At 37.3% G+C, this 15,514-nt stretch overlaps 1 protein-coding gene and 1 long non-coding RNA gene across 3 annotated transcripts in view; one reads left to right on the forward strand and one right to left on the reverse strand.

Annotated features, from left to right (window-relative positions):
* Positions 1–15,514, forward strand: part of LOC118912810 (uncharacterized) — a 120,723-nt gene that overhangs the window by 41,345 nt on the left and 63,864 nt on the right. The gene's annotated exons all lie outside the window — the stretch shown is intronic.
* The window catches only part of DNAJC5B (DnaJ heat shock protein family (Hsp40) member C5 beta), a 75,980-nt gene that overhangs the window by 30,740 nt on the left and 29,726 nt on the right, over positions 1–15,514 (reverse strand). The window contains exon 2 of the mRNA XM_036886308.2: positions 2,695–2,908. Coding sequence (XP_036742203.2) covers positions 2,695–2,908 — 214 coding nt within the window. The remainder of the gene's footprint in view (positions 1–2,694; positions 2,909–15,514) is intronic.

Below are 15,514 nucleotides of genomic sequence, written 5' to 3' on the forward strand. Positions count from 1 at the left end.
TCATCTTACAGATCCTCTCTCTGACATCTTTCCTGTTCCCCACACCCTGAACAATTACTCCCTCCTTTGTGCCGCATTTGTACTCCATAAGAACTTGTACCATGGTGTTTGTTTTGTCTGCACTCTGATACATTGATCAGTTTGTAGATCTGTCTCATGTTAGACCTTCCTGAAAGCTAGAGCTGTATGTTAGTCATCTTTCAATCCTTCCTACCTAAGGATTTAGTAGCTGAAATGTGGTAGGCACTTGATAAATACCTACTGAACTGATGCATCTATAAAATCGTAGATAAACAAGTGATTTATTCCTCCTAGTAAACAGCACCAGGATTTCCCCACAAGTGTATAAAAGGTTTACTCACTAAGTTCACCATGGTTAAAGATTAAAAGATACTCTCCCAGTGCCCCTATTTAAAGTTAAAATAAGTTAGCCATTTTTAACTGAGAAAAATATATGTATGGTTTTGTTTAAAATGCATTATTTGAAATAGAAAGGAAGTGGTTTATACCTCTTTGAATCAAAATGCAGATTTTATCCAATAAAGGGAGCAAAGAAGATTAAGATCACTGTATGTGTGCATTTAAGGTAGAAATCTCTAATGTTGACAATGCCCCTCTGCCCCACTCCTACTTACTAGCCCAGGCTCCCTCTGTCTCTGGCCCCAGTTGACTGTTGGTGGCTTAGAGTGAAGGAACTTTAGTCACATTCTCACACCTATAACCTTTTTGCTTTGGGTGCTCTGTATTTTCTCAGACTTAGGTAAATCACTGTGAAAACAAAACTGAAACACCTCCCTCCTCACTGCCTCTGAGACCCTTCTATTTAGTATTCCTGAGCCATTGCTCAAACAAGCTCCTCCTTTCTCTACCTTCTTTTGCCCTTTTTTGTTTTTATTATGCAAGTCCCATATTTTTCTCTTCTCTGAAAATTTTCTTTAATTCATATACTGTTTTGTTCTTTATTACAACTAGCTTGTCTATTGCAGAAATAACCTTGCCTAATCCCTGATAGTGCTGGCACAGCACTAGGCATAGGTAAGTGTCCACTATGTTGTAAATATACATTTTCAATAGTACACTGACTCATTCATTTGTGCAGTGCATACTTAGTACCTGATCACTCTGTGCCGGGCCTCTCCAATGGGCACTGGGCAATTAGGCTTTGGCACAAGTAGTTTGAGAAGATAGGATTTTTTTGTAGCTTTATTTTTAAAGAGCCACATGAGGAATTATTTTATTTATGTTTTATACAACTGGACGATTTCTGCTTGTCTATATGAAGTTTGATCAATCCTGCCAACTTTCTGAGCAAGAAAATCTATACTCATTTTTATTCAAGTAGGCCCCAATATGCAATCAGGAGGTGCTAGTTGTAAAAATTATCTAAAACTCCAGATATCTCTTCCCATGGAAAGAATGTCATGCCTGGAGGTTAGGTTCCCAGGTGAGCCCACATAAGTCCATACTGTTATATGAACATCCAATCTATCATCATAAATGATACTGTTAGTTCGTACACTCTTATTCCAAGTTCCAAATCTGCTTGGCAGAAACTTTTCTCCCTCTAAAGTCATCAACAACAGAGAACAGGGGTTTCAGTGGGAATCCTAGTTATCCCCAAGAAAAGGAACTCTGGGGACTGCAAGAAGGAAAATGAGGCTTCTGGCTGCAGATTCTCTCCATTCTTGTATACAAAAACATATTCTCTCTCTTCCCACATACATAATACACTTCAATTTAGTAAGGTTTGCTTTAGTAAAAGAAACCAGAATCAAAATACTACGGAACTTGAAACCTGCCTTTATGGAGATCTGCAGTTTTTTAAAATTATTAATCACAACTCATATGAATGTGAGTTCATATGATTTCACAAAATTTGTGAACTGTTAACTCCTCATATGTATGTGAACTGCCCAGAAAGTATGCTAAGGGACTATATATATATGGTTCATATGTAAATATTCTTTCATCAGAAGATAAGTATATTAAAACTTATAAGCAAATATAAAACCATCACCAAATACATATACTATGGACTCCCTAGGAAACCATACAAAATTTACCATCAAAAGTCAATTCTGATTGCCTTAAGTCCTTAAAAATACTGCCTTTTTTTGACCAGATATCTTTTTTCTCTCTCTTTCCCTCTCTCTGGCTCTCCAACTCCCTGTCTGCCACTACTTAATTCTCATCTTTCCCTTCTCATTTCTTTCACTACCTCACAGCAGGCTCCACATGAGCCTCTGACATAGTTACCACGCATTCCCGGAGTATTGTGTTTGCTGATGGAGCCTATGCTATAGATAGTAAAGCACAAGGCTAAATTTGTCCTGTAATAATTTATTAAACAGTTGTCACACTAATAAATTATTTTTGGTTTTTGAGCAATGAGTCAGTTCTTAATTAGTCATTATAGGAAGACAGAGGGCAGTCAGAATTAACCTGAAGCTTCAAATTTGAAATAATTAATGTCTGGAGGTATTTTAAGTCATGCCATATTTAATAATTACTTGGTGAACTAAAGCAAAAATAACCCTCCAATAAAAGTTTTCAGTCGAAGCACTATCTCCTTTTATTTAGAAGAGTTTAATAACATAGTAAGGGTAAGCTTTCTTTAAGATGGAATCTTAAAGAGTGAATAATATCATGATCTTCCAGGAAATTGTTTCTGAAGGAAAAAAAAAGTTGATTCACCTTTGCCCACCAGCTTGACAGCATGAAGTAGGTATTAACATTTTCATCTCCAAATTGCTCAGCCACATAGAGTCCTAGTGATCCGTACTTATCATATATATTTCTCTTTGATGTGTTGGTAAGTATGGTATGGGCCTTGTTGATTTCTTTAAACTTTTCCGCAGCAGCTGGATCATCTGGATTCTTGTCTGGATGGTGCTTCAGGGCCAATTTTCTTTTAAAATAAGAAAGTGAGGAGAAGTGTTATTTAACAGGAATTACAAAGGCATTTTAGAAGGGCACTCTTCATTCCTACATCCTTTATACATACAAATACTGTGAAATGATGTGTCACACTGATGTTGATTTAACAAAGGAACTTTTCATTAAGTGTCCCTTGTTTCTAATGTGCAGGCACAATAGTATTATTTTTCCCCTCATATCCTCAGTAGAATTCTCAATAGCTTCATAATTGTTCAGTCTGAGACATTCTGCTGTCGGCAAACATGTGAAGTTTATTTTTACCTGGAAGCCGATCATTAGCCCATCTCAACATGCAAAGGCCTTTAAGAGTACCAGTAAGTAACAGGACCACCTTACATCAAAATTCCATTGAGGACTGGAAGAATCTTCCAGAATTAACAAAACTTCACACCACATATTCTAAATGTTAAACAAAAATGTAAAAAAAGAAAATCTCTGATTCATACTCCCTTGAATAAACATCATGACCCTTTCACAAATCCTCTGTTGTTTTTATGAACAAATACAATGACATCCCTTGTTTTCAGATGTATATTTGTCCTCTTTTCAAATAGGTCTTTCCACTCCAAATAATCTGCAGAAATGTACTTGCTAGTACAAAGTCCTCTCTCTTCTGTGGGTTATAAAGCAGTTCCTGAAGGGTATGGGTATGTGTGTGCTGTATTTTGTGTGTGTGATGTGGGGGTAGTTTGGGGTATTCTTTATTCTTCAGTTATACTCGAGTATTAAAAAATCCTACAAAGTGTATGTAAAAAGTGAGCTATGATAGGCTCTGGCTGGTGACCATTTCCCTGACTTTCTTCTACAGACAGGTTTAAATTATGATTAAAGCCATGTTCAAAATTGAGTCTCTAGTAATTTTTCTACTGCAAAGTCAATTTTATGACTCTTAACTGGAAATTCCACAACTTATTCTTTTACCTTGAGGAATACATCTTAAGCCTTTGTTTTTATTGGTTTGGATTAACTTGTTTCATTTTAATGCAACAATAAAAGGACATACATAGAGCAGAAAAATAAAATACCTCATACATCAGTCTATAGAATAAACTGGAAAAAATGACATCGTTTTAGAAATTTAAGTATTGCTGGTTAGGAAATAGGTAAATAAGCAGTTCAGTGTACAGATGCTTAAAATGTACCAACATATGTAGAAGTATAGATCATGGTATATAATTCACTCCAACTCTGAATTCAGAATAAACAAAGAGAATTAAACAATGATAGTGCAATTTAAATTGTTTAACCAAAACATTTTTCATTCTTCTTTTTGAGAGGTATTTGGTGTACCTTTAAATCCTTATTGATAGGGCCATTTGAGACATTTTTTTCTGTGCCCAGTTTATTGATGAAATCGTGCCAGTAGCACAAAATGCCTAGTTTGTTATTTTAAAAACTTTTATAATATTTACTATATGCCAATACTATTGTAAACATGTTATACATGTTAATTCATCAATCTTCACCACAACTTTATAATGATCCCGTTTTATACATGAGAAAGTTTTCCCACCATGAGGTTAAGTAACTTGCCTAGTGTCACACAGCTAATCTGACTCTGAGCATATGCTCTTAACCACCACTGTGCTGCCTCCTATATATTCTTAAATTTAAAAAATAAGACACACAGAATATTGGTAAGCCCTTGTAGGGACTTTGGCATTTGGTCTAGGTGATATGGGAAGCATACATTGGTTTTGAGAGGAGTGGTATGATCTGACTTTAATTTTGGAAGGAGATGTCCATCTTGGAGAGGACAAAGGTAAAAGTGGGGAGACTCTTTTAGAAGGTCATGGTGGTTTGGACCAGTGTGATAGAGGATATAGTGAGAAGTGGTTGGATTCTGGATATATTTTTGAGGGGTAGCAGATGGATTGGATGTGGAATGCAAAAGAAGAAGGAATCAGGGATTGTATCAAACTTCTGGCTTTTGAGCAATTGGAAAATTTGAGTAATTGGAAGTTTGGAGTTACTGCTTAATGAGTTGGCAAGAGATTTATTGATTTGATTTTGGGGGGGTAATGGAGAATGGTTTGCTAGTATTTGGAGTTCTGGTATGGACACCTTTGGGGTGCCTATTAGACTTGGAAGTGGAAAGGGAGGTAAGAGATACATGAGCCTGGAGTTCAGGCAAGAATTACTATGGGAGATAAATGTTTGGGAGTTCCCAGCAGGTAGATGGTATGTAGAGCCATGCAAGTAGAGAGATTCCCAAGAGTGTGGGTCCAAGAGAATTCTAAAGACTGAGCTTTAAGAAGGAAGAACCAGGAGAGAGATGAAAAAAGACTGCTCAATGATACAGAAGGAAAACTTTGGAGAATATGGTGTCTTGGGATCCAAGTGAACAAAGTATTTCAAGGATGACAGTGGTTACCTGTGTCAAATGCTTTTGACAGGTCATGTATGATGAGGACTAAGAATTGGTCACTGGGTTTAGTGATACAGAACTCTGCGGACCTTGACACACACCCATGCATATACGCATTTACACACAGACACTTGTCTATCTGTTTTTATATAAGGAAAAATAAAACAGAAAAATAAGTAGAAAAGAAAGATGAAAATGGAAGTTATAGCCACGATTAACAGTATTATAGTTGACATTGGAATTATAGGTGATTCTTCATTTCTGCTTGTTAAAAATACACATATATTACTTGTGTGGTTTCTTTCCCTAAGCATTTTTAAGCTCTCATTACAAATGTTGTTCTCTTTTAATAGCTGAAAGTTTATAGAGTTTATTCCCTTAAATGACCTACTACCAAACAAGAGAGGGAAAAAAGAAAGAAAAAAGTCCTCAAGCTTCAGTGATACAACTATCATCATCAAAAAGCTCCGAGTGGATTCTTCAAGCACATTAATTTTAATGGTACAATAATCCTGGAATTCTCTCTCAGTGTTGTAGAATACAATCGCAGCATTTCCCCTACTAGTTCCAGAGATCATATCTAAGCTGATCAAATCCAAGGGCTATTCCTTTTGACTTGAAAGAAGGAGATCTCTAGAAAATGCCTCTGCATACATTTCCTGTTTCTAAGGTTCAGTTGTAGACTGTACACACTGCCCCATACTTAGCCAGAGAATCCTGGCTTCCCATCATATTTTAAGCTGTTTGGATCTTTGTTAGCTCACAAAGGCAGATGCTATCAACCATTTATCACACTCCTCTAACAATGGAGCTGGCAAATTCAGAGGGCTGGAGCGCCTCCATTTGTAACAAATCCAATTCCTAGCCATCAGCAGCATTTTGACTCCTCTTGGCAGATAGTCTTGGCTCTGAGGAATTCTTGGGAAATATGGCTGGCAGGGCAGCTGCCAAAATTACACAGCTGCTCAAGGAAGTAGTTGACTGATGTCCCACCCCCTTGGGAATTATCTCTTGAACAAGAAAGCACATATGGAATTTAGGGTGAAAGGAAGTGCTTGGAGTACCTTTAAATATAACATCAACCTATTCATTTTAAAGACCTTTCTAATAATTTCCCATTTTATACTTAAAAGTGGCATAATACTGAACCAGAATGTGAGCCTTTAATTCTAAATTTCTCTATACTCTTAGTCACTTGTTAATCTGGGATGGCTATAATTAATATTAGAAATAGCATTAATGCCTTTAATTTCCACTTCAAAATAGTGGAACTTAGTTTACTGAGGTTCAGAGGCCAGCCTTTCCAAACAAGAAAGTCTCCTCTGATATTCCAGTCCCCTGGAGATCTGACCTAAAGCCGGGCATCACAGTCAGAATTGGGTCTTAGGTGAATTAGAGACTGGTAGAAAGTGCGGGTTGAGGAAGAGAACTGGGCAGAACATTACAATTCTTAGAATTACCCCACTGCCTCAAAATAGGTAGATCTTAAGGGCCTTAGGTAATTACAGCTATAAACCCCTTATCTGCCACTCATTGAATTCACTATACATTTCTGGATTTTATCTTCTTGATCATAGATATTTTGAAACCTGTACCTGATAATTCCAATACCTGAGGTTTTCCATGGTTCTCTTCCTAATGTCTCATTTCTGCTGATTCTCATTCATATTGTCTTTAGTGCTTCATTTTCTCTGTGTGCCAAATATTATATTTAAAAAACCTTTAGAGTATGACATACAGGCAAGTTTTAGAGTATGATATGTTATTAAGAGAATATATTCTAAGAGTTCTTTCATCACAAGAAAAATTTTTTTCTTTTCCTTTTATTGTATCTATATGAGATGATGGATGTTAGCTGAACCTGTTGTGATAATCATTTCACAGCATATGCAAATCAAACCATTATGCTGTATACCTTAAACAGTTGTGATTGGGTAGTTTTCATCTGCTTTCTTTGGCTTTGGCTGGGACTGCTCAGTTGGGCTGAAGGATCTGCTTCCAAGATGGCTCCACTGACTTGCTGGTAATTTGGTGCTGGCTGGCTAGGAGCTCAGTTAGGGATGATGGCTGGGAACTCTGTTCTTGGCCATGTGGCTTCTCCACATGGCTAGGTGACGTGTCTCAAAGCATTATGGTCTCAGGATAACCATATTTCTTAAATGGTGGCTAGCATAATCCAGAATGCAAAAGCAGAAGCTACTAGGCATTTTTAAGATTTGGGTGCAGTGTAATTTCTGCCACATATATTGGTGAAATAGGTTAGAGAGCCATCCCAGATCCAAGAGGACCACACAAGGCCATGGATATTGGGGGACACCGTTTATGGAGGACCACACAAATAATTTCAGCCTCAGATGGTTTACTTCCATTTTTCCCCTTCTCCTGGGGTGTAGCACTTCAGAGTGTTACAGGATATAAAATTACAGAACTCCCATTCTTGTTAGGCCTGAATCCAAGGTCTCTCCCCATTCTCTCTAGATTCCTGCTCAGACTGTCAGCTTCTCTTTTTCCATGTCATGATCTAGTCAGAAGTAATTATTTACTCTCAAATGCTATTAAGATGTGTGTGTGTGTGTGTGTGTGTGTGTGTGTGTGTGTGTGTGTGTGTAGTATTCCTTTCAATCTGTTTAGTTGTTCTTAGCAGAAGGGAGAACTGGTACAAATTATCTACTCAGTGATAACCAGAAATTCCTGATTCAGAAACTCCTGGTTATCTTTTATGTTTATGTTCTCTTCCTTCAAGTGTATGTTAACTCCACAAAAGGCCTTATACCACTGTTATATAAGTAAGCCAAAGATTGCCTCTGTGTATGTTTTTTATTTCTTTGCTTCAGGCCAGGACCCATTTTCTCAAAAACTCACTCGTGCCAAACTCAAATTTTTACATGTCAGTTATCTTAAAAATAGCTCAAATAAGCAAATTATTAGCCACTTAGAGCTTAACTGCTTTAAATACCTGTAAGACCTCACCCCACATCTGCTAGCCATTGCTAAGGAAGAGCCTTGTGGTTATAAGATTCCAATTTTCTATGGCCCTTTGGAGCTCTCTGACTCAGAGACTCCGCATTATGCTCCAGAGGAACATCACCTAGACGCGTAAGCCCCCTTTCCAACACGTCCTGGGAGTTACTTTGCTCTCCCCACTTCTGAGGGTAGCCCCCATACCATAAGCCTCTGGATGGTCTCATGCTCTGAGGGACTTTCCCTCAGAGTCCTGTCCAAGCACCACTCAGTAAAGTATGTTGTATGTTACTGCCTCTCATAGTCATATATTTTCCCTTAATCATCCCCAAAATCTTGAGTACTCCTACAACCACTTCATAATTTGTACTCAATACAGTTGCCCTCCCCACAAGAAACTTTAATGCATTTGTTGCTGAGAGAAAGCTGGAACAAGAGTGTTAGTAGTGCTCAAGAATGCAGAAGCCACTGAGCAAGGATTTGTATAGAGTCCTATATAGGGGACAGAGCAACAAAGTCAGGGCACTATTTGGCTTGGAACTGCAAATAATGATGCCAGTACTACCCCTGCTGTGTAGTTGTTTCTGAAACACCTGCAACTATAGTGTATGACTTAAGTACTTTGACAACAAGACACCACCCAGGGACCTCTGAAGGCCGCGTGACAGAGTCCTATGATTTCCTCCCATTGGCAGATGGAATATCTAAGCAGGTCTCCCCAGCAACTGTTAGGGTATTTTCTAGTTCTCTGTGATCCACAGTCACATTTGTGATTAAAGACAGATGGCATGAGATAACAATAGGAACCATAGATGATAGTTTCAGAAAATTAGTCTCCTCCCTCCCACAGAATCACATCGAGAGTCAAGTGCTGACCTCTAGTGGCAGTCGAGATAGTGTACTTCAATGATTCCTTGGCAAAAAAAACTACAATTTTTACTACAATGGGTAATAATTTGACTTTATTAGATATTGTGCTTGAGTAATATTTAAATATGAGTTAAAATTACTTAAAATTTTGAAAAGTTTAAATAACAATTAAAAAATATGTCTTTTTTTTAGACAGTTTTCTCATCACCACAATTCTTTTCTATGGCTAATGTTAAAAGCCAGGTCCTTAACCTCCCTAGTAAGGTAGAATAGACTAGAATATTTGTGCAAACACAGTACATAATATGTGTCCAATTTTAGAATTGTAATCATAAAGTACTAGTATAAATGTACTACTTTAGGGCATGAGGACTTGATGTTCTGACACCAGGTGGCCACTGACAGCCTTCTAGCAGGCCACTAAGATCTTTCTTGTGCTGTATTTTAGGCCCCCCAGCCCACAGCTCTCCCAGGATCTGAGAGCAGCATACAGTTCAAGGTCTCTGTATCTGGCCCAGGTTCTCAGCAAAGGTTTCTGGGCCTCTAGCTTTATTACATTTTCTAGGGAAAATTTTGCATTCTTATTTTTTAAAGCCAGCAACTTCTGCTGAATTCTAACATTAAGGGGGGACTAAAATGGGGATGTAGGAGAAATTACTGTATGAACTTTGTCTCCTACTTCCAACAGCAGCTCCCACCACTGGTACTAGTCAAAGCCCTCAGCAGGCACTTGCTTTCCTCCGCTCAAGGCCTATCAAGCCCCAGTGATAGTGAGCTGTGTCAAGGCCCCAGGCAGCTCCCAGCAGGTAACTGTTGTAGGGCCCCAGTGTTTCTGGTCTTCTAGGTTTCTAAGTGTAAAAGCGCATAGCAAAACCCTTTGATACATATTTGTGTTAAGTGCTCATTTTCTTATTCTCCCTAAACCCATTTTTTAAATCTACCAAGACCTGTTCTTCCAGACAGTCAGTCTCACTGACTTAGTTTCCTTAACTATACAGTCTGAACCTCGTGGTCATGTACTTGAGCACTACTCAAACTAACTTATTCAATTCCCTAAGCATTTTGATTTCCTTTCATACCCCCAAAGAAATCACTCTGGCCATCCACTACTTTCACTCCCATTTTGGGGATGACCAGTTTTGCTGGAGAAGATTGCACAACTGTGAAACTGGGGCCAATAAAGGCACACAGCTTCCTCCCTCAGCTGGTCTTCCATGCTGCTTGCCAATCCTGTAGCTTGGCCTCAGTGAGTGTTCTCACAAGTCTCCTGTGGCAGATATTCAAGCTTTTACCAGTTCTCCTTGATTTCTGTTCCTCATTCCCTCACCCTTCTAAACAGTAACCTCATTTCGTACTTTAAAGGGGGTAAAAAGGTCATTAGAAAGAAACTCCTTCTTCACACCTGTTTACTTCTGTACTTCTGCATAATTGTACCCATCTTTCCCTCTTCTTTTTATTTGGAGAGAGGAAAAAACCTCTCCTTTTCTAGAATAACCTTGCCACTGTGTTCTAGAATCTGTCTGTGCACCTTCCTGAATGCTGGTCTATCAATCATCAATCCTTACCCCAACTCCAGTATATTCAGTAATGTCTCCATAGCTCCTCCTCTTCAGCAAGCAAACATTCCCCATACTCCTCTTTCCACTCCCCATAGCACTTCCTCAAAGCATAGTTGACACAAAAAGGCTGCATCCTCAATGCCCATTCACTCTTCAACACACTGTACTCTGACTTCACTTCTAGTTCTCTACTGAAATTGCTCTCCATGACATCCTCACTGAAAAACTCAAGAGCCTATTTTCAGCTCTCATTCTGCTTGACCTTTCTGCAAGGCTTGCTAATCACCCCTTCTTCTCCCTTGGCTTCTTGGATGTCTTCCTCTGCCATGGCTGGGAAGCTAGGCAAAGTAGTACAGGTATATATGGGTTGTTTGGGGGCCAAGGATTGCAGAAGTAGTTTGTTCTAACCAAAGTGACCAGTATACTTACAAGTGAGTATTCAGACATCAACTAAGAATAGGACAAAGAACTGGGAAGCCAGGAGTAGGAACCTGAAAGTAGAGTAGACACATCAGAGACAGGATTTTATTCACTCCCTACAAACCAGAGAAGGGCCACTTCTCATGAAAGGGCTAAGAACAGAGTAGACAAACTCTGTTGCTATAGTCATCTGTGCTTATTATTTCTCCTCTGCCCACCAGTTACATCGGTGGTTTTCAACATCAGGTGCTAAAAATCATCTGTGAAGGGATATTATTTTTAAAAACTCATATGTCATGGCTCCACTCTAGGAGGTTCTAATTCTGCAGGTCTGGGGCATCTGCATGTTTGCAAAAGCTATGTGGTTGATTTGGCTGTGCACCAGTGGCTGCAAACCATTGGTTTTGAAGTTTTGCTGTTATTCTATTTGAAACATAATTTTTCCTTTCTTTTACTTCCCTCCCTTCCTCTCTCTCTCCCTCCCTCCCTCTATCCCTTTCTTTCAATTGTGGTAAAAATCACAGAAAAAATTTACCATCATAACATTTTTAAGTGTACAGTTCAGTAGCATTAACTATATTCACGTTGTTATGCAACAGATCTCTAGAAGTAAAAATTTTTACCTTGCAAAACTGAAACTCTATCTATTGAATAACCTTCCATTTTCTCCTCCCTACAGCCTCTGGAAACCACTTTCCACTTTGTTTCTATGAGTTTGACTACTTTAGATAGAAATTTTTTTTTTATTTTGTTGTTTTTTAAATGTACTCTTGAATTGTTAGCTTCAAAGCTGTTTAACAACTTTGATGGGATGCTATCGTACTATTAATTCTTTGATGCTTTTTTCCTGTGGTAAATAGTTAAACACATAATACAATATTTATGGCAAAGCATTGTACACACACATCATGTTATGACAATTTGATCACTATTAAAACATGCATGAATGGGTTGTTCTAATTTATCTGAATTCTCTCAGACTGTTCAAAGTTCAGTTGGACAATATCCACCATATCATAGATAAGTTTCCACAAATGCCTAAGGTGCCTAACTGGTTTTCTTGGTTTCACTGGAGATGGCTGGTAATTACAGGTATGCTTTGGTTATGTAACTATATTCCTATTATGTTAATGTGTGTGCACAATTTAATTAGTAGTTTAAAACCTATCCATGCTGAAGTTACTCTACAAGAAGATATGTCAAAGAAATAATCAATCTTCCCAGGTTTTCTTCCGCCTGCTACTTCTATAGCTTTTCTTCTTCCTACCTAATCACAACCTTTAAATAGAACTCGTGCCACATGTCGAACTTACCGAGTATCATAATTCTTCCAAGTGGTAAAGACACCTCAAGACAAATGCTGGGCATAGAAGACACAGGGCATAAAAATGCAAAGAAGTAAAAAGCTAACCTTTTCAAATAATAAGGCTTCTCTCTCACTTACCAACTTAACATTTCCCTGTATGGCCCCGGAAGATGACTGGTTAGCCAGAGACGGGTAAGATTCCTCAAGGGAGGAACAACCTAAGACAGGCACAGTCGCAGGGGGCCATCTGGTGAGAAAATGGGGAGCAGCAGAGGTGAGGCTTAGAACCTCCCCCCTCATGTTCTGAGAGAAATCTTCTGCATACATGGATGTTTATTGCCCTCGTCTAGCTCGGATTAACACAGTCTACAGGCACACACCTGATCATCTACATTTGCTCTCTTACAACACTAAACTCTGTTTTCTACCTTTATCTCGTATCTACCTACCACTTCAGCATTTTATTAAAAATAATAATAATAGAGAAATGTGGTATCCACATATAAATCAAGTTTAAAAATCAAATGAATATTCATATTTGAACTGACTGTTTATAGTTCATAATGCATGAACAAAACCGAAAGCTTCTGTGATGACTGCCCTTGCACTGTTCACCATGTAACTTATTCACTATGTAAGAATTTGTACTCCATGTAAGAACTTGTTCGTTATGCATCAGAAAATTGGAGACTGACGAAAATTAGGCTTGGGGTGGATTAATGATTGTGCATTGAGTATTGACCCCCCTATACAGAAATTTATTGTTGTTAACAACTATTTGATCAATAAATATGAGAGATGCCCTCACAAAAAATAAAATAAAATAAAATAAAATAAAATAAAATAAAAAAAATATATATATATAAACAGACTTCCAATTGTAAAATAAATAAGTAACCTGGATGTAATGTATAGCATAAGGAATATAGTCAAAATATTATAACAACTTGGTATGGTGATAGCTGGTACCTAGAATTATCATGTATATAAATGTTGAATCACTGTGTTGTACACCTGAAACTAGTGTAATGTAATACTGTGTGTCAACTACCCTTCAATAAAAAATAAATAAATAAAAACAATAAATAAAACATGCATAACCTATTCCTGGTTTTATTTTATATTTTTCCCAGGATTTATGTATTTTCTAACTGAAAGTTTGTACCTTTTGACCCCCATCTCCCATTTTGCCTAGCCCCCACCTGCTGCTGCTGGCAACCACCAGTCTGTTCTCTATATCTGAGTTTGGTTTCTGGATTTTGTTTGTTCGTTTGTTTTTTGTTTGTTTTTTTTAATTCTACACATCAATGAAGTCATGTGGTATTTGTTTTTCTTTGTCAGGCTTATTTCACTTAGCATAGTGTCCTCAGGATTTAGATGTTGCAAATAATAAGATTTCCTTCTTTTTTATGGGTGAATAATATTCTTGTGTGTGTGTTTATCCATTCATCCATCAGTGAATATTTGTTTCCATGTCTTGGCTATTGTAAAAATGCTGCAGTGAACATGAAAGTGCAGATATCTTTTCGAGTTAAGTTATTTCATTTCCTTTAGATAAATACCCAGAAGCAGAATTGCTGGATTATATGGTGGTTCCCTCCATACTGTTTCCACAGTGGCTGCACCAATTTATATTGACACAAATGGTGCATAAGGGTTCCCTTTTCTTCACATCCTCACTAACCTTTGTTACCAGTTGTCTTTTTGATGACAGTCATTCTAAACAGATATGAGGTGATAGTTCACTGTGGTTTTGATTTGCATTTTCCTGAAGAATAGCACCTTTTTATGCACCTGTTGGCCATCTGTATGTCTTCTTTGGATAAATGTCTATTCAGATCCTCTGTCCACTTTTTAATGTGATTGGTTTTTTTGCTTTGAGTTGTGTGAGTTCTTTGTATATGTTAGATAGTAACTGCTTATCAGATATATGACTTGCAAATATTTTCTCCCACTCAGTAGGTTGTCTTTTCATTTTGTTGATGTATCATTTGCTGTGCAGAAGATTTTAGTTTAATTTATTTTTGCTTTACTTGCTTTTGTTTTTTATGTCAAATCAAAAAAATCATCACCAAGATTAATGTCAAGGAGCTTAATACCTATATTTTCTTCTAGGAGTTTTATGGTTTCTGGTCTCATATTCAAGTCTTTAATCCATTTTGAGGTAATTTTTGTGTATGGTGTAAGATAGTTTCACTTTGGTGAGTGGTTCAATTTCATTCTTTTACATGTGGCTGTACAGTTTTCCCAACACCATTTATTAAAGAGACTGTCTCTTCTGTCTTTTCTGCATTGTATATTCTTGGCTACTTTGTACAAATTAATTGACCATATATGCCTGGGTTTATTTCTGGACTCTTTATTCTGTTCCATCAGCCTATGTATTTGTTTTTATGCCAATGCCATACTGTTTGGGTTACTATAGCTTTTTAATAGGGTTTGAAATCAGGAGGCATGATGCCTCTAGCTTTGTTGTTCTTTTTCAAGATTGCTTTGGCTATTTGGGGTCTTTTGTGGTTCCATACTAATTTTAGGATTATTTGTCCTATTTATGTGAAAAATGTTATTGGAGTTTTGATAAGGATTGCACAGAATCTGTGGACTGATTTGGACAGTATAGACATTTTAACAATATTATTTATTCTAATCCATGAGCATGGAATAGCTTATCATCCATTTGTGTTGTCTTCAGTCTCTTTCATCAGTGTTTTATAGTTTTCAGTGTACAGATTTTTCACCTTGGTTAAATTTATTAATAGGTATTTTCTTTTTGATACAATTATAAATGGGATTGTTTTCTTAATTTCTCTTTTTGATAGCTCATTTGTTAGTGTATAGAAAGAGCTGATTTTTTATATTGATTTTGTATACTGTGACTTTACTTAATTTGTTTATTAGTTCTGACAGTTTTTTGGAGGAGTCTTTAGGGTTTTCTATAGATAATATCATGTCTTCTGTAAGTAGTGACAGTTTTAGTTATTCCACATTTTATGCCTTTTATTTCTTTTTCTTGCTTAGTTGCTATGTCTAGGACTTTCAATATTATGTTGAGTGAAAGTGAAGAGAGTAGACATCCTTGCCTTGTTCCTGATC

Source organism: Manis pentadactyla, chromosome 3, assembly GCF_030020395.1.
Source record: "Manis pentadactyla isolate mManPen7 chromosome 3, mManPen7.hap1, whole genome shotgun sequence".
NCBI classification, from domain to species: Eukaryota; Metazoa; Chordata; class Mammalia; order Pholidota; family Manidae; genus Manis; species Manis pentadactyla.